The sequence below is a fragment of the Nicotiana attenuata genome, unplaced genomic scaffold (assembly GCF_001879085.1).
Source record: "Nicotiana attenuata strain UT unplaced genomic scaffold, NIATTr2, whole genome shotgun sequence".
NCBI lineage: Eukaryota > Viridiplantae > Streptophyta > Magnoliopsida > Solanales > Solanaceae > Nicotiana > Nicotiana attenuata.
The window spans coordinates 105179-132356 of NW_017673205.1; the positions used below are offsets into that span (position 1 = coordinate 105179).

The 27178-nt window shown below is 37.5% G+C and overlaps 1 protein-coding gene across 1 annotated transcript; it reads left to right on the forward strand.

The window, feature by feature from the left end:
* Positions 1–22128: 22128 nt before the first annotated feature.
* Positions 22129–23471, forward strand: LOC109215720 (kirola-like). The gene is made up of 2 exons (XM_019379833.1): positions 22129–22361; positions 22950–23471. Exons 1-2 carry the CDS (start codon positions 22175–22177, stop codon positions 23207–23209), a joined length of 447 nt encoding a protein of 148 aa, XP_019235378.1. The 5' UTR covers positions 22129–22174; the 3' UTR covers positions 23210–23471.
* Positions 23472–27178: the final 3707 nt, after the last annotated feature.

Sequence of the window (27178 nt, forward strand, 5' to 3'; positions counted from 1 at the left end):
TTTTTCAAAAAAGAAAAAATTTTGTTGAAAATATTTTTTTCACTTTTTTAAAAACGAAAATATTTTATTAAAAACATTTTTTTCTGTTTTTACAATTTTTTTCAGTTTTTAGAAAAAAAATAAAACTGAAAAAAAATATTTTTTGTGAAAACTAAAAAAAAAAAGAAGACTTTACTAAATTAGTGGACTACTGATGCATTAGTTTAAAAAAACAAAAATATTTTGTGAAATATTTTTTTTTAAGTTTTACAAAAAGAATAATAATTATTTTTAATTCAGCATTGACCTAACGGTCAAAGGGCATAAGTGAACCAAAAAGGTGGATGGAGGGGTATGTTTAGCCCAATAGGTGAATGAAGAGTATTTTTAAATCTTTTCCAATAGTTTAGGGGCCTTTTGAACCCTTTTCCGTTTAAAAAATACGACTTTATAATTACACTTAAATGCTGTAACTTTAAAATAAATCCATCAACTGCTGTATGATAATATGTTGACAAGCGAAGTCTGGGTTCATATACTACAATATATTCTTCCGTCGCAATTTATTTGATATACTTTTGTCACGATCCGAATTTCTCACCGTCGGGATCGTAATGGCGCCTAACTCTCATAATGCTAGGCAAGCCAACGGATGCAGTTCTAACACTTAATCATTAACAAAACAGAAATTAGTAATAATTATAACTAAGCAGATATGAAGTGCGGAAATCTTATTATAGTTTAAATACTCTAGTACAAGACTACCCAAAAGATCTGGTGTCACAATCCACGAACGTCTAAGAATTTCTACAAACACTAGTTTCAAAGAAATACATCTATTTTTCGGAATGAAAGAAAACAGGAATCTAAAATAGAGGGAAGGGGACTCTAGAGTCTGCGAACGCCGGCAGATCTACCTTGGGTCTCCTGCGGACTGAAGGAAGCAACCCAAACTCTTATCAGTATGGTCCAGTACCGGGATCTACACAGAAAGTGCGGAGTGCAGTATCAGTACAACCGACCCCATGTATTGGTAAGTGTCGAACCTAACCTCGGCGAAGTAATGACGAAGCTAGGACACGACAAATAACATAAACATGTACAGTAACAATATACTAACAGAATAACAATTAATAGAAGCTAAGCAGAAATTAACAGGAATGGGCAACATGCTATGGGGGTACCAAAATAAAGAATCACAATAGTAGAGAAATTTAAACAGCTAGTACAGTTTGAACCGGTGATAACAAGTAAACATAGCAAACAGAAAATAATGCACGGCATCACCCTTCGTGTTTTTACTCTCAACCTCACAGGTAATCAATAATAGAAACGTGCACGGCATCACCCTTCATGCTTTACCACTCACCCTCACCAGATAACCAATAATAGATACGTGCACGACATCACCCTTCGTGCTTTAACACTCAACCTCACATATGAATAATAGAAATGTGCACGGCATCACCCTTCGTGCTTTATCACTCTTCCTCACCATATAAGAAACAACAGAAACAATAACAACCCGACAAGGGCATCATAATTAAACAACTTCGTTTCATCACTTAACTTCACAACATAAATCTCAACTTGAACAAATACTCAACCAATATCCAAAACCAAGAAAATATAATAAGACTTATTTAACATGAGTTAACAAGTTTAAGCAGGAACAGAACAAATAAAGAAACACAACGGTCACACGTATAAGACTCACTCGCATGCTATGACCCGACAACAACGTATAGATACTAGTCACTTCACCTATACGTCGTTCTTAACAAATAAACATGTAGCAAATAAGGCAACAACACCTAATCCCTCAAGCTAAGGTTTGCCACAACACTTACCTTGATTCCACAGCTAAACTCAAGCCTCAAATACCGTTTTTCCCTTAGTTTCCACTTCCAATGCGCTCGAATCTATTCATGATTAACTTATTAACATCAATTAACGCTAAAGAAACCATTTCCAATGCATAACATAGACTTCCCATCATTTTCCCGAAAAAGTCAAAAATCGACCCCGGGCCCGCTTGGTCAAAACTCGAAATTCGGACCAAAACTCGATTACCCATTCACCCCCGAGATATACAATTGGTTTTGAAATCCGACCTCAATTTGAGGTCTAAATCCCCAAATTCTGAAATTCCTAAGTTCTACCCAAAAACACCCAATTCCACCATGAAAAATCTTAGATTCTAAGATGAAATCTTGTAAAAAGATGAAATAGATTGAAAGAAATAAGTTAAGAATCATTTACCTATAATTTGGGGAAGAACTTGCTCTAGAAAAATTTCCTCTTGAAGCTTAGGGTTTGAAAAATGTGAAGAATGGGTGAAAATCCCGTCTAAGTTATGTTTTGAATAGTTGCAGGTATCGCATTTGCGATCACAGGTTCGCAAATGCGGCCAATGCTTCACAAATGCGAAGCTTGGCCCAGCCTGCTGTCTTCGCAAATGCGAACAAATGTTCGCAAATGCGGCTTTGTTCCAGTCGCAATTATGACAATGAGCTTCGCAAATGCGAAGGTCCCCTCCCAGCCCAACTGGTCGCAAATGCGAAGATACTTCGCAAATGCGATGTCTGCAGATCTAAGCATACCAGCAATTGTTCCTTAAGTTTCAAAATATTTCGTAGCCTATCCAAAACTCACCCGAGCCCTCGGGGATCCAAACCAAACACGCACACAAGTCTTAAAACATCATGCGAACTTGCTCATGCGATCAAATCGCCAAAATAACACCTAGAACTATGAATTCAACACCAAAACGCATGAAATTTTCAAGATAGTTTCAAACTTTCTATTTTTTCAACCAAAGGTCCGAGTCACATCAAATCACTTCCGGTTTTCACCAATTTTCACAGATAGGGTATAAATATCATAACGGACCTGTACCGGGCTCCGGAACCAAAATACGGGCCCGATACCAGCAATATCAAACACTATTCAATTTCTAAAAACCATTATATTTTTCAGTTAACAATTTTCTTCAAAAATTCATTTCTCGGGCTAGGGACCACGGAATCAAAATTCGGGCATACGCCCAAGTCCCATATTTTTCTATGGACCCTACGGGACCGTCAAATCACGGGTCCAGCTCCGTTTACTAAAAATGTTGACCGAAGTCAACTTAAATCAATTTTTATGGCGAAACTCAATATTTTTCTCTAATTTTCAACTAAAGGCTTTCCGGAAACACGTCCGGACAGTGCACGCAAATCGAGGAGAAAGATAATGATATTTTCAGGGCCTTGGAACACGCAATCGGATTCTAAAACAAAAGATGATCCTTGGGGTCATCACAACTTTCCTTCTGAGTCAATCTCAAAAGAATTATTTATTTCATATTTATAATAATAAATTTGCAATACTAGTTACTAGGGATGTACATGGACCGTGTTAGTTCGATATTTATCAAAACCAAACTAACTATATCGATTTGGATTGGTTCGATTTCATCGGGTTTTTAGGATTTTTTTTATTGCATGAATATTATTTCAATCTTAATTTGTTAAAGTTATAGATTAGTAAGTGAATATATGTTTAGTAAAAATTGAAAAAATTAACAAACATATGATCTATTAACCTATTCTTATGGAAAAATATTTTTAATAATACATGATAGTTATTTTCTTTGTCGTCTAATTTAACGACCCGACCGGTCGTTTTGAGCTCCAGTGCGTCGTTCGATGGTTTGAGGCCTTGAGTAGCTTCACTTAATGTTTTATGACTTGTACGCATAGTCGGAATCGAATTTCGGGAAGTTCAGAGTTGATTCGGATAGAAAATTCTAAATTTAGAAGCTTTAAGTTGGAAGAGTTGACTATGGTTTGACTTTTGAGTAAACGCCCTCACAATTGGGATTTGAAGATTCAAATAGGTTCGTATGATGATTTCGTACTTGGGCATATGTTCGGGTTGAGTATCGGGTGGTCCGGCAGCATTTCGGCGCTTATTGTGGAAAGTTGGCATTTTGGAGGTTTCAAAAATTCCTAAGTTTGATTTAAAGTGAACTTTGATGTTATGGATGTCCGTTTGGGGTTCAGAGTTTAGGAATAGGTTCGTATTGTAATTTAAGACTTGTACTTAAAGTTTTGCTTCATTCTGGAATGTTTTAGTATAATTTGGACGCGTTCGTCGAAGTTTGAATGTTTGAATGTTTAAAGAAAGGTTTCGGCCGTCGATTAGTAGTTTTGATAATAGTTGGCGTGATTTGAGGCTTTGACTAAGTTCTTATCATGTTTAAGGATGCGTTGGTATGGTTGGATGGGGTCCCGAGCGCCTCGGATTGGAATCGGGTCGAGTTTTGACTTAAATCATAAGGCTTCTGGTGTGATCGCACATGCGATGGTTTTGGCTGCTGGTGCGAGACTGCAGAAGCGACCAAGGGTTCGTAGAAGCGGTTATGGGTGAGTTGTGCAGTGGTCGCGAGTGCGAGGAGGATTTCCTCATCTGCGAGCCCACAGATATGCGATGAGGCTCTGCAAATGCGGGGTTGGAGAGGCGTGGCTGGCTTCACAAAAGCGGATGGGATCACACAAGCGCGGAAGCACAGAAGCGTAGAAGCGAGGGGAGGGCCGCAGGAGCGCCCTTGCGGGTGCGAGCTTTGGGCCGCAGGTGCGGCTGGTTGGGGGCCTAAGTGACTTCCGCAAGAGCGGACTTTTTTCCGTACCAGCGGAGCCGCAAGTGCGGATGGGTTTCCCACAGGTGCGAAGATGCTTGGGAAGAATATATGTTATTCAATCGGGATTTTTGCTCATTTTCACTCATTCCTCTCTTTCTTTGGCGATTTTTGGGGCGATTTGGAGCAGCCAACTTCATCATCTACCTTGAGGTAAGGAACTTCTACACATTGTGAGCTAAGTACACGATTTATATATGGATTTAATACATGGATATGGGTAGAAATTATGGAATTTTTGGTAGAAAACTTAGTATTTGGTATTTTTGGGTTTTTGACCACGAAATTGGACATGGAATTAGAAATAAATTATATATTTGGGTTCGTGGCCTTATGGGTGATGATTATCTTCAAGAATTTTTGAAATCTGGGTACGTGGGCCCGAGGGTTAATTTATTGACTTTTCGAGCAGAGTTGGGAATTGTTATAAATTGATTAATTAAGATTTTTTGGGTATATTTTGATTGGTTTGCATGTTGTATGACTAGTTTCGAATCGTTCGGCTTGAATTGAGGAGTTAGAGGGGCTTTGGAGCCGGTTATTGGAACTTCGGAGCGAGGTAAGTCTCCTGTCTAACCTTGTGAGGGAGAAACTATCCCCTAGGTGATGTAATTGTTACGTGCTACTAGTTGTGGGTACACACGAGGTGACGAGAGTCTTACGTAGCTAAATCATATTTATGTCTCGGTAGACTCAGGATTTTATCATGTAATAGTTGAATTATTCGAACTCCATTTGCGAGCTGAAATAATTAAATTTATAATTGAAATTTGTTTAGAAATACATATATATATATTAGGCCGAGCTTTATCACCTTGAGTTGTTGGCCAATTATTTGAGAAACGGTAAAGGCTACATTCACTTTATGCTCTTGTATTTGTATTGTAAGCACGTGACTCGTGATTCAATAAGTTCCTTCCTTTCTTGTGGAGCGGGTTGAACGCCTCGACAGTATATTGAGATGCATCTCTGGTTCGTGCCGGTCGACTCTCGGCAGTGTATACACACCACTCTGGATTGGACCGTATGACCTCAGCATAATCGTGCATTAAATCGCTAGTAGTCTGAATATTCACGAGATTATCCTTTCACTAATGGCTGGCATTTTATATTGTATTCCTTATCCATTTGAGATTGGTGCTTGATATTTTTCCGAGATCTTGAGATAGGATACAAGATTGAGATTTACGTCGTTAAAAGAAATTTTGAAGGATTATATTAGTTACAGTTTTTACCTCACTGCTACTGTTGTGCTTCATATCTATTTATTGTTTATTATACTGCTTTATTGGACTTCTAGTAAGTGTCGATGTCGACCCCTTATCACAACTTCTCCGGGGTTAGGCTAGATACGTACTGGGTACGTGTTGATTTATGTACACTTCTGCACTAAATGTGCAGGATTTGACATGTTTATTTGGTGGTTATCTTGGCGTGTAGGCGCAGCTGCTGAGGAGACTTTATGGCAAGCTGCATTCCAGGCTACGTATCGCAGCCCACTTAGTCTCCACTGTACTATTCACTTTATCCTCTCTTATTTACATTCCAGACAGATGTTGTATTATTATTGTACTCCTTAGTAAATGCTCATGCACTTGTGACATCGGATTTTGGGGATATTCTAGTTGATGCTTATGGATTCGCATATGATTATCACCTTTTATTTTTATGCAATACTAATTATGTATGTACCCGTGATTTTATAGGTGTAAATTTCCTTACTTAATAAAATTCATGATTTTCAAAAGTAATAAAATGATCAATTAACGTGATAGTTCACCGTTGGTTTACCTAACGGCGATGTTGGGCGCCATCACGGGCTATAGTGGGTTTTGGGTCCTGACATCTAACATTATTTTTTTTTATTGATGTACGCTTTCAAGGATAACCAAATTTAATAATTAAACAAAAAATTCAATTTGATACCACAATAATGATATATTCTATTTAATTTTAAATTATCAAAATGCCATTTCAAATTCGAAAAAAGATATAAGAAATCTGAGATATGATATGGAAGAACAAAGAGATGATAATGCATTTCAATAACACTTGATAATAAAGTGATACAACCCGTTATTTAAAGTAAATAAAATTGAAAGCACTTCATAATTCTATGAAATATTACATCCTATGAGAAGATCCCAAATATTTGTAGACATTTTCTTATAGAAAATTCTATATAAACTCTTAAAAGTATATATAAAATTATATTTTTATATGTCGGTTTGGTTCGGATTTTCTTAATCAATACTAAACCAAATCAAACCGAACCTAATCAAGCTTTTTAATCGGTTTGGTTTGACTTTTCAGTTTCGTGTGGTTTTTCGGTTTGGTTTGAACACACGAACCGTAAGCATCAACAACTAGGGGTGACAAACTGGCGGGTCGGGTTGGATATGGGACGGGTAAAAAATGGATAATACAAAAACGAATAAATTATCCGACCCGACCTATATTTAATATGGATAAAAAATTAATTAACCGGTGGATAATATATATGGATATCCATATTATCCATGGCTTCTTGAATATGATCACTTTTGAGAAAATTTCTAGCTTCCCAAACTTTAGAACCCCAATTTGAGGCTTTACAAATGCAAATGTTAAACCCACTGGTTTTCTATTTTCCAGATGGATAATATGGTTCTTATCCATATTTGATCCGTTTTTTAAAAGTTCATTATCCAACTCATTTTAATGGATAATATGGGTCAATAACTATTTTTTTTAAAATCTATTTTGCCACCACCTATTACACAAATATTTATAATTTATTTTTGACTGTTTCAAAAGTCTTTCTTTCTCTCTTTTATACTAAATAAGACCCTGAGTCATTTTGTACGTCTTACATATCACAGTTCCATTTCCTATTTCGTATATCTCATATGTAAACAACTTCTAAAAATCTCAAATTAAATAGAGCCTCTCAAACATTAAGATACATTAAAAATTAATGGAATTTTTCAAGAATAATTATAAACTTTTAGTTTTAGATTTTGTGTCTTAAAGCGCAGGGCTGGAGGTGCGATGTTTCACCTATCATACAAGGTAAATTCCACGAATATTTTTCAATTTTTTTTATAAAATTAAGATATGGATAAAGCATGGAAACTACAATAAGTGATATAAATGTAGCGTACAAATAATAGTCAAAAGAAATTTAAGAAGAAAATATTTTGAACCAGCTTTTATGGAGTTTATGGGGTGGGCAGTCCGTCCGGGTGTGGATTAATTTTACATATGGCCACTGAACTTTATCTTTTGTATTAGCAAAATTATAAAGTTATTTTTTTGTCACGACTTAAAATCTATTAAGGGTCGTGATGGCGTCGGACACCACTGTCAGGCAAGCCAACACCATATAACGAGTAAATTCTCGTTTTAATATTTTCGAAACCGTTTCTTCTAAACATCAAACAATGAATGATAAACTTTACTGAATAAAAAATGATGTCTTTACAAAATTTATTTACTGAATAATCCCCAAATCATCCCAGAACTTGGTGTCACAAGTGCATGAGCAATTACGAGGAAATCTAATGAAGTACAATAGCTGTCCGGAATACAAACTTGGACAGAGAGTAAATGCAATACACTGAATGAGACTCTGCTGGATGCGGGTCGTCTCGAGAGATGCAGCTCACCTAAGTCTCCGTATCATCCATGCTGCTACGCCCATTAAGCCACTAGAGGTACATGTGTCTGTGCAACAAAAATGCACATCAAGTGTAGCATGAGTACGAAAATAACGCGTACCCAGTAAGTATCCCGTCTAACATCGAAGAAGTAGTGACGAGAGGTCGACTTCGACACTTATTAATGGTCCAATAATATCATTACAGTAAATAAGTGAATAAGTATGATACAGGGGCAATACATGAAATAAACATGTATAAAACACACAGTACCATCCCCCTTCTTCATAGTTTTACTTAAGTTTTCAACTAGCAAGTTCCCTCTGTAACCGGAGCATATGTCGACGCCCCCTTTTTCCTCTTTTAAAGGCGAAATCGGGTTTACGATATTTGGGAGGACAACTCCTTTCTCTTTTGGGAATTGGGTTTTGGAGTTTGAAGAGTCGCCACCTAATGATTAAGTGCATTAGGACACTAAGAAGGGTTTGAGTTAGAAAACCAGAGTTTGGGTAAGGGCTAGAAATTATCTCGAGGGGAAGGTGTTAGGCACCCCTCAAGATCCACTAGTGTGGTTTCCGGCCATGCTACAATTGTGACTTTAAAGCAAGTAAGCATACAAGACAAATTTCACATAAGGACCTCGAGTAGATATGTATAATGGTTACTAAGCATGCTGAAATTTTGAATAGGTGATTTCCTAGTTATTTGAAAGAATGTCTAAGTGCAAAAAAAAAGGACCTAATATTGAATATAAACAATCAGATACAGAAGTGGGTGAGCAGAAAATTCTATTTAGAAGAAGAGGACAGTGCAAAAATTAAAGGGGAAATTTTAATGACTGAAACAAAATGCAGAATTTAAAGAACCGAAAATTGTCAATCTAAAATAATTACATAAAGGGAGGGGGGTCCTAGGTTTGTAAAATACACGGATCATCCACACAACATCGGTAGTCAATCGTACGCATGGTGTTATCATGTGCTCATCATCTCCATGTCTACCCTTCCCACCCCGTTGAGGTGTTGAAGCGCAGAACGGTATCGTTACTTATTGCATGCTATTACCCGTCCCGATCCTATCAGTTTCGGAGGCATTGGAACTACTTGTCATAAAGGGAAGGGAATTGGGGCTTTTCAGAAGTTCAAGAAAGGATAAAAAATCTAGGCGACAATCAAAACATATAGTCAAATAGGGGGAGACAAACAACAATTAGGGCTCAGACAGGCCTCCTCACTTAAATGCAAATACATAGCATGACTTCAGATACTGGTTAGGTCTTTAATTAAATTAAGGCGTAGGATAGGCTGATTCATCACATATTTCTCAGATGAGGAGTCCGAATTAGTCTTGACTAGATGTAGTTATCAGAACTGATACAGTTAATCAATTACCTACTGGCTTGCCTAGGTGAGATCTGTGATCAGGATATCTAACAATGCAGAAGGTGTACTGATTTTAAGGAGGATTATTGATTTTAGAAAAAACAAAAGTTCTGCAGATGTTAAAACGACTTTACCACTGATTCTAGACTTACTAGCGAGATGGACGATTCAGATTCAATTGGTTTGCTCCTCTAGGCATGATCTCTAAGTGTCATTAGTTTTAAAACAGTTATATAAATGCAAGAGTCTATAGACATGATGTCTAGAATGAGTTGGTTATTATTAAGCCTAAGATTGTTTGCCTAATGGTGTGTATATGCAGAAAAACTTAAGGCATGTTTTCATATGCAGAACCTATTGGCATGATCTCTAAAATGCGGAAATGCAGAAGTGCAGAAGTGAAAAAACTTATAGGCATGTTTTCTAAATGCAGAAGTGCAGAAATTGTGAATGACCTATAGGCAGGTTTTCTACATGCAGAAATGCAGAAATTATAGAAGATCCTATAGGCATGCTTTCTAAGCGCAAAAACGCAGAATTATAAAAGATCCTATAGGCATGCTTTCTACCCTTTACATGCATCCCTTTTCACTATCCATCCCCAATTGTTATTACAAAGTTATTATAGACCGAATGGATCAAAAAAGAAAGTAAAAAAAAATTACAACAGCGGTTACAGCTACATCTAATCAGCCTAATTAAGACTCAAAGTCCAACAATATGAGATAAACTCAGCACATAGAAGGGAATAGGGATAGGGATCCATGATAGAAACAGAAGCAAAGAAAAGAGATATGAAGCACAAATTATAGCATGTAAGCAATAATGTAAACAAGAAGCCTGAAGCTGTAAAGTAAACACATAGGGGGTGAAGCAGAATATTTAAACAGAGGACATACCAGTTTCAAAGAAAATAAGTAAGCAAAAGTAGCCTTGAAAAAGCCGAATTGCAAACAGCAGTTCCAAAAGATCTCAAGTAAAGCAGGATTAGAAAAAAACAGTATTGCTCGAAAAGTGAGTTCCGTGTGTGAGTGGTGTATTTTCGTGTGTTTCTAATTATGAGAGAATTCCCTGATGATAGAAAGAGGGAGGACTAGGTCCTTATATAGTTTTTGAAAATAAGTAAGGCAGGCAAAGGGTGCACAAACATAGAAACCTATCAATTAGTATCAATTAAGACAACTAGACTCCTTTAATTAGGGGGTCTAGGTCAAACGGCTAATTGAGATGAAATAAGGAGAAAAAATCAGTTTACTAAGGCTCGATTAAGGTAAGGAAACCATGTAGTGCACAAATAGGGTCAAATACATCGTTGGTAATTAAGGAAAGATGGAATAGTAGTGTTCTTTATAAAGTAAAAATAAGGTATCGGTTTGAAAATCAATCAAAAGGGTCCCGGATCCAATTGTAATCACAGAGAACCTTAAGTAATTAAGAAAAGAGTCATATAGATATGGAAATAATTCAAAAGTTGGTACAGAATCACAGAAGAAATACACAAGACCAAGTATTTTAAGGAGAACATCACAAGCCTAGGATTTTTACACAAAAGTATCAAAATAAACAGCCAGTAGGGTAAAAGGGATCCAATCGAAATAAATCAGTGATGAATCATTAGCATGATTAAAGGGATTTCAAAATCAATTCTTGGTGAAATCTTTTGAAAGGGAAGTTTTCCTGATATATAAAGCATACAGTTTAAGCAAAAGAAGAGTCTAACAATGAAAGTTTCAGAACCACAGGCAAGTAAGATTTGAGTTCGATTACAGGCTCATCGTGAGTCTGGAAACCTAGGGTTCCAAAGTGAAACCCTAGTGCCATATACCCAAAGAGAAACCCCCAAATTTTAGAGTTTCAAATAGAATCAGAGGTGAGAAATCATTGAGAGAGGCAAACATACGCGATAGCAAACACATTGATTCAAAGGCATGCTTGAGAAAATCTTGGAATTCAAAACAGATCTCAGAAGTTTAAACGAAGAAGTTAAGAGCAATACTTAGCAGGAATACAAACAAAACTCAGTAAAGTGAAACAAAATCAAAGAGCACGAACACATAGCAAAGAGTAAAGGACAAACAACCTAGTTAACATGTGAACAAGGAACAACAAAAGGATCTTGCAAAATCGAAACAAGAAAACAAACTTGAGCATAATAAGAAATAAACAAGCGAGTATAAACACACATAAGAGAGAGCAAGAGAGTCAGAAAACATTTTAAAGAAACTTTTTCCAGAAACCCTAAAAATTGGATTTGAACGGTTTTGAGAAAGAAAATTTTGGGAAAACCCTTAAAACGTCAAGCAAGGACCAAACATGTCACAGTTCTAAAAGAAATGAACGAGTATAGAACCTTAGAAGGCTTAAAAAGGCAGAGAAAACCCTAGAATGAGAAGGTCTTGAGGAAAGTCGGATCCTGAGTCGAAGAGACTCATATTGCCTTGAACATGCCGGAAAATGACCGTAGAGGCCATAGATCTTGCAGATCTGAGACAGATCAAAAGGAAACCGTGGAGGTCAGACCTCCAATCTTCGAGTAACTCAAGTTCAGTGGTGAGGGAGAGGGAGCACAGGCCATCCATGGTCAGGAGTGCCATGGATTCCGGTGGAAGTAAGACGGAAGTAGGTGGATAGGGCTAGGGTTCCGGAGAGGGCTAGAGAGGATCTGGGAGGTGAAGAGAGTTCAAAGGCAGCACATCTGATAGAGTGAATTAGGGTTAAGGGGGGTATGTGAATTAAAAAAGGAAAGAACGGATCATGGCCGTTGATCAAAATGATCAACGGCCAGGATTAAAAGAGAAGTTGGGTGGGTCTGAAAACGGGTCGTGGGGTTTGGGTTGGCATTTAAAATTGGGTCGTTCGATTAGGGGTGGAATTAGGGGGTTAATTGAGGCTACAATTGCAATTAGAAATGGCTATGTATTAAATAACCAATTTCTCCCCTTTAATTTATATAAAAATAGTTAAAATCATTTTAAAACAGATTAAAAGCACTGAACTAATTAATAATATATAAAAATTAATCTAAAAATACTGGGAATAATTTTATAATTGTAAAATGTTGTTAATCATAAAATAGGGTATAATTATAATTATATGCAATTTAGTTTTAAAAATACCAAATAAATTTATAAAAATATGCAAAAATCACCTTAATTATATTTTGGTGTAAATACGAGAATAGAATTAAATTATTCACCAAAGTGATAATTTTGGGAATAATTATTGTATTTTATACTGCTAGAAATAGAAAATAAATTGATTTTTAAAATCTTAAAAATTAGGGAAAAATATCAAAACTCTTGGGCATGCTGATATATGCATACACATGCTATTTTGAAAGTATTTTTGAGTATGAAAATGCATAGGGAAAAATTGGGTATCAACAGCATATATGTACAATTATAGTGGTTTCCGTCAAGGAAGTTATTAGGATTCAAATCAGGGAAAATTCCTCAGATACACTAGATCCTGGCCAAGTGTTATGCACGATTTCACGAGTATAATACATACATACATACATACATATATATATATATATATATATATATATAGGAAATACCGAGGCGTACGATGCGAACCAACATAAAAGTAAACTGTGCACTGCCATAGGGTCGAATGGTGCGAAACATAGATGCATCTATTAATCTGTCGAGGCGATCGGCCCGCTCCCACGAGAGTAGTAAAAGGTAGTACCCCGCTCGCGAATCATACGTACAACACGATCAAATACCAGTTAAAGGACTTCCCCGCTCGCGAATTATACATGCGATGGGGTCAATTATAGGTTTCTTAATTTATTTAGATATTTAGCATTTCTTTCTGAAATTATGAAGTTTAATGGGAACTCTTGAAATCTCAAATTCCTTAATTCAAATTTCTTTCAACCCGATTATTACGCAACCTTAATCTTGTTTCTTATCAAATCAAACAATAAACATGAATTAACAACAATATCAATCAAGGCATGATGTAAGCCTAAAACTACCTGGACATAGGCATAGCTAGTAGCTACGTACGGACTCTCATCACCTCGTATGTACGTAGCCCCCCCCCCCCACAAATAGGAGCAATATTTGATTTAATTACCTATGGGGTTAATTCCCTCTTACAAGGCTAGAAAGGAGACTCACCTCGTGTAACGACCCGGCTGGTCGTTTCATGAGTTACCGCTCCGTTTCTCCCATTTCTGCTTTCTTATGTGTTGTTCAGTTGCATTTCATCGTATCGTGTCGGTTGGTTCGGGCTTAGAGTAGTTTTGGAGTGATTATAAGACACTTAGTCTCTTAAGTTGGCCTTTTAGTTGGAAAAGTCAACCGAAAGTTGACTTGTGTGAAAACGATCACGAAATTAGTTTTTATGATTCAGATAGCTTCGTGAGGTGATTCGGGACTTAGGAGCGTGATTAGAATGTGTTTTGGAGTTCCGGGGTAGATTTAGGCTTGAATTGGCAAAATTAGAATTTTGGCGTTTTCTGGTTGGTAGTAGAAATTTTGATATCAGGGTCGAAATGGAATTCTGGAAGTTTTAATAGGTCCGTTGTGTCATTTGTGACGTGTGTGCAAAATTTTAGGTCATTCGGACAAGGTTTGATAGACTTTTTGATCAAAAGCGGAATTTTGAAGTTTTGAAGTCCTTAGGCTTGAATCCGAGGGTGATTTGGTGTTCCGATGTTGTTTTGAGCATTTCGAGGGTTGGTACAAGCTGGAATGGGGGTATGTGACTTGTTCGTACTTTTGGTTGATGTCCCAGGGGCCTCGGGATGATTTCGGAAGGTTGTCGGAAAAATTGGAGTTGAGGTAGAGCAGCTTCAGCTGCTGAGTTCCTGTTATAACCGCAACTGCGGATAGGGGACCGTAGGTGCGGGCCCGTAGAAGCGTAAAGAGGGTTGCAGATGCGTCCAAGGCTGTGAAGGACTGGAGCCACAAATGCGGAGAGTTGGGCGCACCTGCGATGGCGCAGGTGCGGGCGTTTGAGCGCAGGTGTGAGTTTGGACGGATAAGTGACTTCCGCAGGTGCGCACCTGGGACCGCAGGTGCGGGTCTGCAGGTGCGAGAAATATAACCGCAGGTGCGGTATCGCTGGTCAGAACATATAAATAGATGCCTTCGCGAATTTTTGGGTTATTTCATCACTTTTTCATATGGGTTTGAGCTTTTGGGAGCAAATTGAAGAGGGATTTCGTGGAGGTAAGATTTTTGGAACCTAAACTTGTTTCTATGGTGATAATTTACTGTTTAAGCATGAAATCTGTGGAAATGAGTGGTTAAAATTTGGGGGTTTAGGGCTTGGAATTTGAGAACTTGATTTAGGGATTTGAGGGGTTGTTGTGGTCGGATTTTGGTGTTTTGGTATGTATGAATTCTTGGGAGTGTAAGGATTCTAGGTTTGTGAATTTTACCAGAATCCGAGGCGTGGGCCCGGAGGTTGGGTTTGGCCAATTTCGGCATTTGTGATGTAATTTGATTATTTCGTATGGGTTTCACTCCTTTAGCGTATATTGATGGTTATATACTGATTTTGGTCAGATTCGGGGCATTTGGAGGCAGAATCGAGAGGAAAGGGCGTTGTGGGCTAGAGTTTGGCTTGGCTTGAGGTATGTAACGCTTCCAATCTTGGTTCTGAGGGTTCGAAACCCCAAACTATGTGTTCTATGATTTATTATGAAGGTGACGCAATGCCAAGTGACGGGTGTGTGAGCGTGCACCGTGAGGAATGCGGCCTGGATCATTTCGGAGCACCGCTTAGTGACTCTTTCTTGTTGATATCTGTCTTGTAATTATGTGATTAGGTTAATGAGCTGTGATTCATGCTAATTATCATGTTAAGGCTTCACGCCAATACTGTTGAGACCCGAGAGGTTATTTCTTGTTGTCATATCATTTGCTTTATTGATATTCTGTACTCAGTCCTATTCATGCATATTATATCATGCCTTAGCCTCGATTATTGTTATTTGTCACATCATATTATTGTCCGGGCTAGTAACATGACATTTTGAGCCCGTGTGTGTGTGAGACTGGAGAGTTATGACTGAGTGAGGTTGAGAGCCTAATATTGAGTGGCAGTATAGGATCGGGCTGCACGTCGCAGTGAGATATTGTACATGCCTTCGTTGGCTTTGTTATGGCGCTTGGGCTAAAGAGAGAAGCCCCTACGGAGTCTTTAGACCCCCAGTGAGCGCAGTTGATGATTTTGAGGGATGGATCTTCCCTGGACATAGATCTTGTCCGAAGTATTATACCGGGAGATGGATCTCTCCATGAGGCTGGATTGGCCTGTGTCCTCGGTACTGGGTGACTGCGGTCAGTGATATATATTCCGGGATGGATCTTCCCTGGGCCGGATGGCCATATACAGTACCAGTCTTTGAGCACTTGTGAGTGAAGGTTCATGGAACATTGATCATGCTAGTTGTGTATTGGTACATAGAGAATTTCTGAGTTTTGTACTCCGTACTGTTCAGTTTGCATTTATTTACTGTTGAGTTTTAGTTGAACTGTAAGCATGCCTATTTTTCTGTACTGTTACATGTTATTTCCTGTCGAGGTTGGTTCGTCACTACTTGTCAGTGCATAGGTTGGACTTAATACTTACTGAGTTGGTGTACTCACGTTACCCCCTGTACCTTGTGTGCAGATCCAGGTGTTTCGGGTCACGGTAGCGGGTGCTGATCACATTAGTGGGAGACATTTCCTTGGAGATTACGAGGTAGCTGCCTGGCGACCGCAGTTCCGCCTTCTCCTTCCTTATCTTCCTCTTAGTATATTTGTTGGATATTCTCAAACTATGTAGTCTTGTTTATCTCGAACAGTTGTAGTATTTTTGCTCATGACTAGTGACACCCCTGGTCGGGCTTGTATTTCTTTCCGCATGTTTTGGATTTCTATTTTTACCTTATTGGATTACTGCTAAAAATATAATTTTTCTTAAGTTTTTAATTGGAAAATGGAGTACTTTGGAAATAAGTGGCTGGCCTAGTTCACGATAGGCGCCATCACGACCGGGTCGATTTTTGGGTCGTGACACCTCGCTCCGGAGCTCCATAACCGGCTTCCAAGCCCTTCCGACGACTCAAACTGATGCACAACACCCCTAAACTAGCCAATAAGTATGGAAATCCATTAATATACGCTAGAATACTCATTATAATCCAATTTATATCAATTTCTAACCCCGATCAAAAAGTCGGTAAAAATCACCCTCGGGCCCACGTGCCCGGATTTCGAAATTTTCGAAGATAAAGTTTACCCATAACCTCACGAACTCAAATATGTAATTTACTCTCAATTTCATGTCTAAAATCGTGGTCAAAATCAAAGAATATAAATTTTCTAGGTTTTCCTCAAAATCCCAATTTCTACTAATTTCCATATTCAAAAACATATACATAAACGATGTATTTAACTCAAACTACTATAAATCACTTACCTCATGCTTCCACGAGGATAGTACACACACACACACACACACACACACACACACACACACACACACACACACACATATATATATATATATATATATATATATATATATATATAGGAAATGTCGAGGCGTACAGCCCGATCCAACATAAAAGTAAACTGTGCACTGCCAGAGGCTCGAATGGCGCGAACCATAGATGCATCTATTAACCTGCCGAGACGATCGGCCCGCTCCCATGAGAGTAGTAAAAGGTAGTACCCGCTCACGAATCATACGTGCGACGCGGTCAAATATAAGTAAAAGGACTTCCCCGCTCACGAATTATACATGCGATGGGGTCAATTATAGGTTTCTTAATTAAACTGTGCACTGGAAGAGGGTCGAATGGCGCGAACCATAGATGCATCTATTAACCTGCCGAGGCAATCGGCCCGCACCCATGAGAGTAGTAAAAGGTAGTACCCCGATCGCGAATCATACGTGCGACGCGGTCAAATATAAGTTAAAGGACTTCCCCGCTCGCGAATTATACATGCGATGGGGTCAACTATAGGTTTCTTAATTTATTTAGATATTTAGCATTTCTTTCTGAAAATACGAAGTTTAATGTAAACTCTTTAAATCTCAAATTCCTCAATTTAAATTTCTTTCAACCCAATTATTACGCAACCTTAATCTTGTTTCTTCTCAAATCAAACAATAAACATGAATTAACAACAATATCAATCAAGGCATGATGTAGGCCTAAAACTACCCGGACATAGGCATAACTAGTAGCTACGTAGGGACTCTCGTCACCTCGTGAGTACGGAGGCCCCACAAATAGGAGCACATATTTGATTAAATAACCTATGGGGTTAATTTCCTCTTACAAGGTTAGAGAGGAGACTCACCTCGCTTCGAAGCTCCATAACCGGCTTCCAAGCCCTTCCGACGACTCAAACCGATGCACAACACCCCAAAACTAGCCAATAATTATGCAAATCCATTAAGATAAGCTAGAATACTCATTATAATCTAATTTATAATAATTTCTAACCCCGATCGAAAAGTCGGTAAAAATCACCATCGGGCCCACATGCCCGGATTCCGAAATTTTTCGAAGATAACGTTTACCCATAGCCTCACGAACTTAAATATGTAATTTACTCTCAATTTCATGAACAAAATCATGGTCAAAATCCAAGAATACAAATTTCTAGGTTTTCCTTAAAATCGCTATTTCTACTATTTTCCATGTTTAAAACATATACATAATCGATGTATTTAACTCAAACTAGTATAAACCACTTACCTCATGCTTCCATATATATATATATATATATAGGAAATGTCGAGGCGATCAGCCGATCCCATGAGAGTAGTAAAAGGTAGTACCCCGCTCGCGAATTATACATGCGATGGGGTCAATTATAGGTTTCTTAATTTATTTAGATATTTAGCATTTCTTTATGAAAATACGAAGTTTAATGGAAACTCTTAAAATCTCAAACTCCTCAATTTATATTTCTTTCAACCCAATTATTACGCAACCTTAATCTTGTTTCTTCTCAAATCAAACAATAAACATGAATTAACAACAATATCAATCAAGGCACGATGTAGGCCTAAAACTACCCGGACATAGGCATAGCTAGTAGCTACGTACGGACTGCCATCACCTCGTGCGTACGTAGCCTCCCACAAATAGGAGCACATATTTGATTTAATCGCCTATGGGGTTAATTCCCTATTATAAGGTTAGAAAGGAGACTCACCTTGCTCCATAACCGGCTTCCCAGCCCTTCCGACGACTCAAACCGATGCACAACACCCCAAAACTAGCCAATAATTATACAAATCCATTAATATACGCTAGAATACTCATTATAATCCAATTTATAATAATTTCTAACCCCGATCGAAAAGTCGGTAAAAATCACCCTCAATCCACGTGCCCAGATTTAGAAATTGTAGATAAAGTTTACCCATAACTTCACGAACTCAAATATATAATTTACTCTCAATTTCATGTCCAAAATCGTGGTCAAAATCCAAGAATACAAATTTTCTAGGTTTTCCTCAAAATCCCAATTTCTACTAATTTCCATGTATAAAACATATAGATAATCGATGTATTTAACTCAAACTAGTATAAACTACTTACCTCATGCTTGATGGTGAAAATGGCACCTCAAAGTTGCTCCTAAATCGGCTCCCATGAAAGAAAATGGAGTGAAAATTAGCCAAACGCCGATTTTATAGAAACCTCATTGCCTCCAGCCCTTTCGCACCTGCGGTCACTTGACCGCTTCTACGGTTCCGCAGGTGCGGCCTCACCACCGCTTCTACGGTCTTCCACAAGTTGTTCCCTTTCCGCTTCTGCGCTCCCCTTACGTAGGTGCGGTCCTGCTTTTGCGGCGAGATCACCGCATCTGTGGTCTCTGCACTTTCAGTCCAAAATCGCATCTGCGGCCCTCATGGCTGCTTCTGCGGCTCCGCACCTGCGGCCCAACCCTCGCAGGTGCGTTTACGCCAGAAGGCAGCTGCTTTACTTCTTCTTCAAATTCTAAAATTGATCCGTTAACCATTCGGAATTCACCCGAGGCCCTCGAGACCCCGTCCAATCACACCAACCAGTCCCATAACATAACGGGGACTCGCTCGAGGCCTCAAATCACATCAAACAATGCTAAAATCACAAATCACACTCCATTACAAACTTGATGAACTTTAGAACTTCGAACTTTTTCATTCAATGCCGAAACCTATCAAATCACCTCCGATTGATCTCAAATTTTGCACACAAGTCAAATTCGACATTACGGACCTACTCTAACTTTTGAAATCGGTATCCGACCCCGATATTAAAAAGTCCACTTCCGGTTAAACTTCTCAAAAACCTTCAAATTTCTAACTTTTGCCAAATGACTCCAAAATGACCTACGGACCTCCAAATCAACTTCTGATCGCGCTTCCAATACTAGAATCACCATACAGAGCTGTTCCCCGACTCGAAACGGACATCGATCACACTGAAATGCACTTTAACCCAAACTTATAAAATTTTTCCAAAATTCCAACTTACACAATAGGCGCCAAAACGCTCTCGAGTCATCCAAAACACGATCCAGACATACGCCCAAGTCCAAAATGATCATACGAACTTCTGGAACCTTCAAATCCTGATTCCGAGGTCGTTTACTCAAAAATCCAGTCTTAGTCAATTATTCCAACTAAACGCTTTTGAAATGAGAATTTTCTTTCTAAATCAACTCCGAACTTCCCGAAATTCAATTCCGACCATGTGTACAAGTCATAATACCTGAAGCGAAGCTGCTCCTGGCCTCAAGCCGCTGAACGATGCGCCAGAGCTCGAAACAACCGGTCGGGTCGTTATATTTTTTATCTCACTAAAGTAACAAAACTTTTTTCGTTATTTCTGTAAACTCACAAAACTATTTTTTATCTTATTAAAATAATTGAATTATGTGTTAATTACTTGAAAAGTAAAACTCATTAGAAAATCAAATTTTCGGCACTAAAACAACTCACCGAAAACTTCAAATCTAGAACTGATCTTTTTTTAGAGCTAAGTAAGCCTATCAAACTAGTTATACTTGGTACGCGGACTATATTATCCCGAGATTATAGTCCTAGAAATTATAATTTCTAGACTAAGGGGTCGTTTGGTACACGGGATAAGGTGGAATAAGGTAGTATAAAGTGTCGTACTAAATTTATATCATATTTGGTTGACGGTATAAATTTATCTTGGGATAATGTTATTCTGTCAATCAAACATGGTATAAGCTTAGTCCCATACTTAATCTTGGATAATCTTATCCCACTTTATCCCATCAAACTTGTATTATTTTATCCCACCTCCCAGAGTCGGATAAATTAGCCTAGGGATTAAAATACAAGGACTATAATCCCGGGATAATTTAGTCCGCGTACCAAATAACCCTAAAAGATAAAATAATACCAAGTTTGATGGGATAAGGTGGAATAAGAAGGGATATCCAGGATTAAGTTTGGAACAAAGTTTATACAATGTTTGGTTGACGGTATAAATTTATTCCGTCAACCAAACATAATATAGATTTAGTACCACATTTTATCCCACGTTATCCCGCGTACCAAACAACCGCTTAGACTAGCAAACTTGGAAGTTCAACTTGGACAAACACCCTCATGAATAGTACCGGAACCGTATACTTGATGGTTTAATAAAAAATTACAATTATTGCAGCAAGTTAATTATTTATCTTTTTAGATTATCAATTTTAGTGTATATATTAGAACTGATATTTAAGTAATTAAGCTTAAATTCTGCACTGGTAGATCGACTTTTTCTTTTGGAATTCAGAGAAAACAGTATGTAAATTATTTTTCCAAGAATAAAATCTGTTAGGGATTTTCATTGACAAATAGTGAAATGGTTTGGATTAGTTTACATACATCGCAAATCTAATAGCATTCCAGGTAGTAAGAAATAAATGCAATTCTGGGTTTGGATGTTAACCTTAGTATCAAGTTGGTAAACCTATTAAAATGAATAACTGGAAAATGACTCGCCAGAAATTCGTTAAGATTTAAAATTTAATTGACTTTCTGATGACTTGTATTTTTCGAGCAACTAGCACATAGTTTTGAGACTTAAATAAAACCAAAATAAATTTGTAATTTAATTTACTGGTACAATTTATACAAATAGTAAATTTAATAACTTTAGTCATGAGACAGAATATTTTGTGACTTTATTGATACTCCAAAAAATACATTTAGTGACCAATGTATGAAATTAATCCTCCAAGTGCCCATCCATTTATGTTCGTATCGCGTTTGTGAACGCAAACACATGATTCCTAGAAATCATGATAGTAGCTCTCATAAGTTAATGAACAAAGAAATCTTTGGTAAAAAATAAGAAAAAACTCCTTTGTCAAATATATGTCTTTATCTGATTTTATTTAGAAGCTTTTCACGGCTAATTAATTCTATATAAAGGGTACAAGTTCTGAATATTTTCTAACAGAATTGCCTTTTTATCACTATCTGTTGCTATTCCGACGAAAAAAAATATGGGTTTGAAAGGCAAGCTGGTTGTTTCAATGGAGGTGGAATGTGAAGGACACTTATTTCATGAACTTTATCAAACCAAACCTCATCATGTATCCAACATAAGCCCCAATAAGGTCACAGGTTTTGATCTTCATGAAGGTGGGTTGGGAGAGGTTGGTTCCGTAGTTATCTGGAAATATAAGGAGGGTAAGTACAAAAACCTTTTCCCTCTATATGATTCAATTTGATGAATTTTTAGCATAAATGAAATTCTGTTCTTTTTCTGGTAATATCTGCATGTTGCAATATTGTCTCACATTTGATGCTTGAAAAATACTTCTATAAATAATGTAATTTAAGTCTATGTTACTCGAATTCTTCTATAGTGTCATGGGTTTTGTGTTGGATCTACCAAAAGTTATTATTTTTGGAGAATCTGACACGGATAGATCCAGCTACATAAATTCCATTTATACTGAATTTCTCATAACTATTAGAGAAAAACAAAATATAAAAAGTGAAAAGAGACATAATAAATGAAATAACGATTATAAAGACTCACACCCAGGTAACTCGGTTATACGGATGAAAGTCTCTCACATAGTAGCAATAAGTAAGTAGAGGAATCTTGTTGTTTACCTTCCCCTTTCCCCTGTGTAATAAAAAAAGAACTTAAAAATCAATTACTAATTTTTTTGTTGTTGTAAAAGTCCATATCATTTGCGTGTAAATGGACGTTGAGCTAGGGTTTAACGTCTCTTTATATTTTTGGATCTCTTTTTATAATGATTATAGATGGAAATGAGAAAATTGCTAAGTGTGTCATTGAAGAAGCCATTGACGATGGAAAGAAATCAATCACATGGAAAGGGATAGAAGGAGATCTCTTGGAAGAGTATAATGCTTTCACTCTTAACTTTTCTTGCGATCAACACTGGATTACATGGACATTTGTGTATGAGAAGAAAACTGAAGATATCCCTGAGCCTCTAACTTTCTTGGGATATATCGCTGATCTGACCAAAGATATAGAGGCTCACCATCTCGAGAATTAGAATTATCCGTGCTATTTGATATAGCTGATCATAATATATGTGGATTTGTGTCATGAGCATTGGACAATATTGGCTAGTACTTGAATGTCAAAATAAATAATAATGTTGTGATGAAAAATAATAATGTCCAAATGTCAATCTATATATAAGATGTTAATTAATACTATACGTTTTGTTCAGTGTGATGTGTATGATAATGTTCTGTTGAACAATATTGGCCAGTCCTAGAATGTGGACTAAATAATAAAGTTGTGTTGAAAAAATTATCGTTCTACTTGTTTTCGATGGATGTATTTCCAAATTATGGCATTCTGCAGACTAATTGTTTGTGCAGTGTGCTATATAATTCTCATTCTTTTTTCAGCCACCTTTTTCTTTTTTCCTTTTTTTTTTGGTTACTCTCTAGATCTAAGATGGTGTATGGGGTAAAACTGAGTTTATACATATCGAAGTGATTGAAAGATGACATGTCATGACACGTAGGCAGTGTTATATATCTATATTGCTGAAAATAAATTAAATAATAATCTTTCTGAAAACAAAAACAGAAAGTTAATAGAAATTAAATTCCGAAAAACAGTAAACTTCTTCAAAATAAATTCTGAAAAACGTTGTAGGAACAAATCGATCCCACTGAATACACAGTGTGTCCTTAAGGAAATTATTCCCCTCAAGTACCCGAGGTTCTGGAATATATCCTCCCAGGATAGAACGATTTAACTCACCGGTGTATCGGTACCTAAAACTCTGGTGATCGGCGAACCACTCGATGGTCGTAAAACACACTGGAATATTTTGTGCAGAAGAAGAAGAAGATTCAGAAAATTTAGTAAGTAAATATTCTGGAATTTGAAGGTATATTTATAGCCAACTTGGTGCTGTTTCTGAAGAAGTTTGCAACCTTTCAGAACAGCCATAGCTTGTTGGAACAGGTGTGACACTGTTTCAGAACAGCCATGGCTGTTCAAAATATTGCGGGAAATATAAAACGGATTTAAAATAATCCTCGAAAGAAAAACGGGCCGGACCGGACCGGGTCGCGGGTCATAGGTTATTTCGGATTGAATTTTCTTTAATTAATTTAATTAATTAATTAATTATTTAAAAAGAATTTTGTCCAAAAAGATTAATCAATCAATCTTTGACAAATCCAAATCCAAATCCAATCCCAATCCCAATCCCAATCCCAATCCCAATCCGAAGCCGAAGCCGAACGAGCGACGACGACGACGGCGCGAGGCTTGCCTTCTTCTTAGCTCTTTATGAGCTAAAAGATGAGCTTCTCTTTATATACACAAAGATTTTCTTTCTTTCTACCAATGAGGGACAAAGTGCATAAGTGAAATGAGCTCATTCAAAATTTTACTTCCCTCCATTTCTTTTCCCACCATTTTCCATTCACACCTCTTTTGTTATTATTTATTAATAACAAACCCAACAATCCCCCACATGAATGGGGAATGGCTAAAACTCAAAGGAAGGCACGGACGTGTGTGAGTTTTACAAGCAAGAATTGATTGCATCTGGATAAGTAGGTTTCCCTTTGAACTTTCCGTAGTGAACTTATATCGGATATACTCGGTCAATCGGTAGATTTGATATCTTTGAACCGTCGAGCTTTATTGTATACCTAGACAACATAAGTTACACAATCAATCCTTAACCATCTATGGTTCTCAAGGTTGTGTTCGTTTCAGCCATGAACACCGCCTGGTTCATGAGTGCTTAGAGAATGGGCCTTTACTTTCATTCTCCTTGAAGCGGCTTACACTTCACACTTACATAGGTGATTCCTAAACATGTAATCCTAAAGACACACTATCTGGTCATATCCTGCCAGACTTAGCAAATCATTAAAAAGCATTAAGCTTTATTGACTCATCAAAAAGCCTTAATGCTTTACCTCGTTTTTTAACATTGTCTTCATCACGAGAGTGGGTTGAGTTAGTTGACAATGTTGAACCGTCATTCATAACTTTGTTTGATCTCTTTGAACCTAGCTCTTGGGATCTCCAGTCTGCTAGGTAGAGTTACCGCCATGCTGAATTGTCCTAGGCCTTTAACCCCATTCCCTTTGATGATCTTTCAACTGCCTCTCTAGATAGGTCTTTTGTAAGTGGATCCGACACGTTATCTCTTGACTTTACGTAATCAACTGTGATAACACCACTAGAGAGTAGTTGTCTAACGGTATTGTGTCTCCGGCGGATATGACGAGATTTTCCGTTATACATAACGCTCCCTGCCCTACCTATTGCCGCTTGACTATCACAATGTATACATATAGGTGCCAAAGGTTTGGGCCAAAATGGAATATCTTCCAAGAAATTCCGGAGCCATTCAACTTCCTCACCGGCCTTATCTAAAGCTATGAATTCAGATTCCATTGTAGAACGGGCGATGCACGTTTGTTTGGATGATTTCCAAGACACTGCTCCACCCCCAATTGTGAAAACATATCCACTCGTAGATTTAACTTCAGATGATCCGGTGATCCAATTTGCATCACTATATCCCTCGATCACGGAAGGATATTTGTTATAATGCAAAGCATAATTTTGGGTATGTTTCAGATATCCCAAAACTCGTTTCATTGCCATCCAATGTATTTGATTGGGATTACTTGTAAACCGACTCAGTTTGCTAATAGCACATGCTATATCTGGTCGCGTACAATTCATGATATACATCAAACTTCCCAATACTCTTGCATAGTCTAGTTGTGAGTCACTTTCACCTTCATTCTTTTGAAGTGCATAACTCACATCAATTGGAGTCTTGGCAATTTTAAAATCCAAATACTTGAACTTGTCAAGTACCTTTTCAATATAGTGAGACCGTGATAATGCTAGACCTTGTGGAGTCTTGCGAATTCTGATTCCTAAGATCACATCAGCAACTCCTAAGTCTTTCATGTAGAATTTGCTAGCCCACATACGCTTTATAGCATTTACATCTGCCATACTTTTGCTTATTATTAACATGTCATCAACATATAAACAAACAATGACTTCATGACCTAGAGTATTTTTAATGTAAACACATTTGTCACACTCGTTGATTTTAAATCCATTTGCCAACATTGTTTGGTCAAATTTTGCATGCCATTGTTTGGGTGCTTGTTTAAGTCCATAAAGCGACTTAACAAGTTTGCACACTTTCTTTTCTTTACCAGGAACCACAAAACCCTCAGGTTGTTCCATGTAAATTTCTTCCTCCAATTCTCTATTTAGGAAAGCTGTTTTAACATCCATTTGATGGATTTCAAGACCATACACGGCCGCTAGTGCCACTAACACCCTAATAGATGTTATCCTTGTTACTGGCGAGTAAGTGTCAAAGTAATCAAGGCCTTCCTTTTGTCTATAACCTTTGACAACAAGTCTTGCCTTATATTTGTCAATAGTGCCATCAGCTTTAATTTTCCGTTTAAAGATCCATTTCGAACCTAAAGGCTTATTTCCTGGAGGAAGATCAACCAATTCCCATGTATGATTATCCAAAATTGATTGAATCTCACTATTGACTGCCTCTTTCCAAAATGCTGAATCAGAAGACAACATAGCTGCTTTAAAAGTTTGAGGCTCATTTTCAAGCAAGAATGTCACAAAATCTGGTCCAAAGGACGTAGATGTTCTTTGACGTTTGCTACGCCTTGGATCTTCTACACTTGGAGTATTTTCCTTTGGTTCTTCCCGAGGTCGTTTAGGTTTTTCACTTAATGACTCACTTTCAGTTTTATATGGATAGATGCTTTCAAGGAATTCAGCGTTATCTGATTCCATTACCGTATTAACATGAATCTCGGGATTATCAGATTTATGAACCAAAAATCGACATGCTTTACTATTTGTAGCATATCCAATGAAAACGCAATCTACTATTTTTGGTCCAATTTTAACCCTTTTAGGTAAAGGAACCTGTACCTTTGCTAGACACCCCCACACTTTGAAATATTTCAAGTTGGGT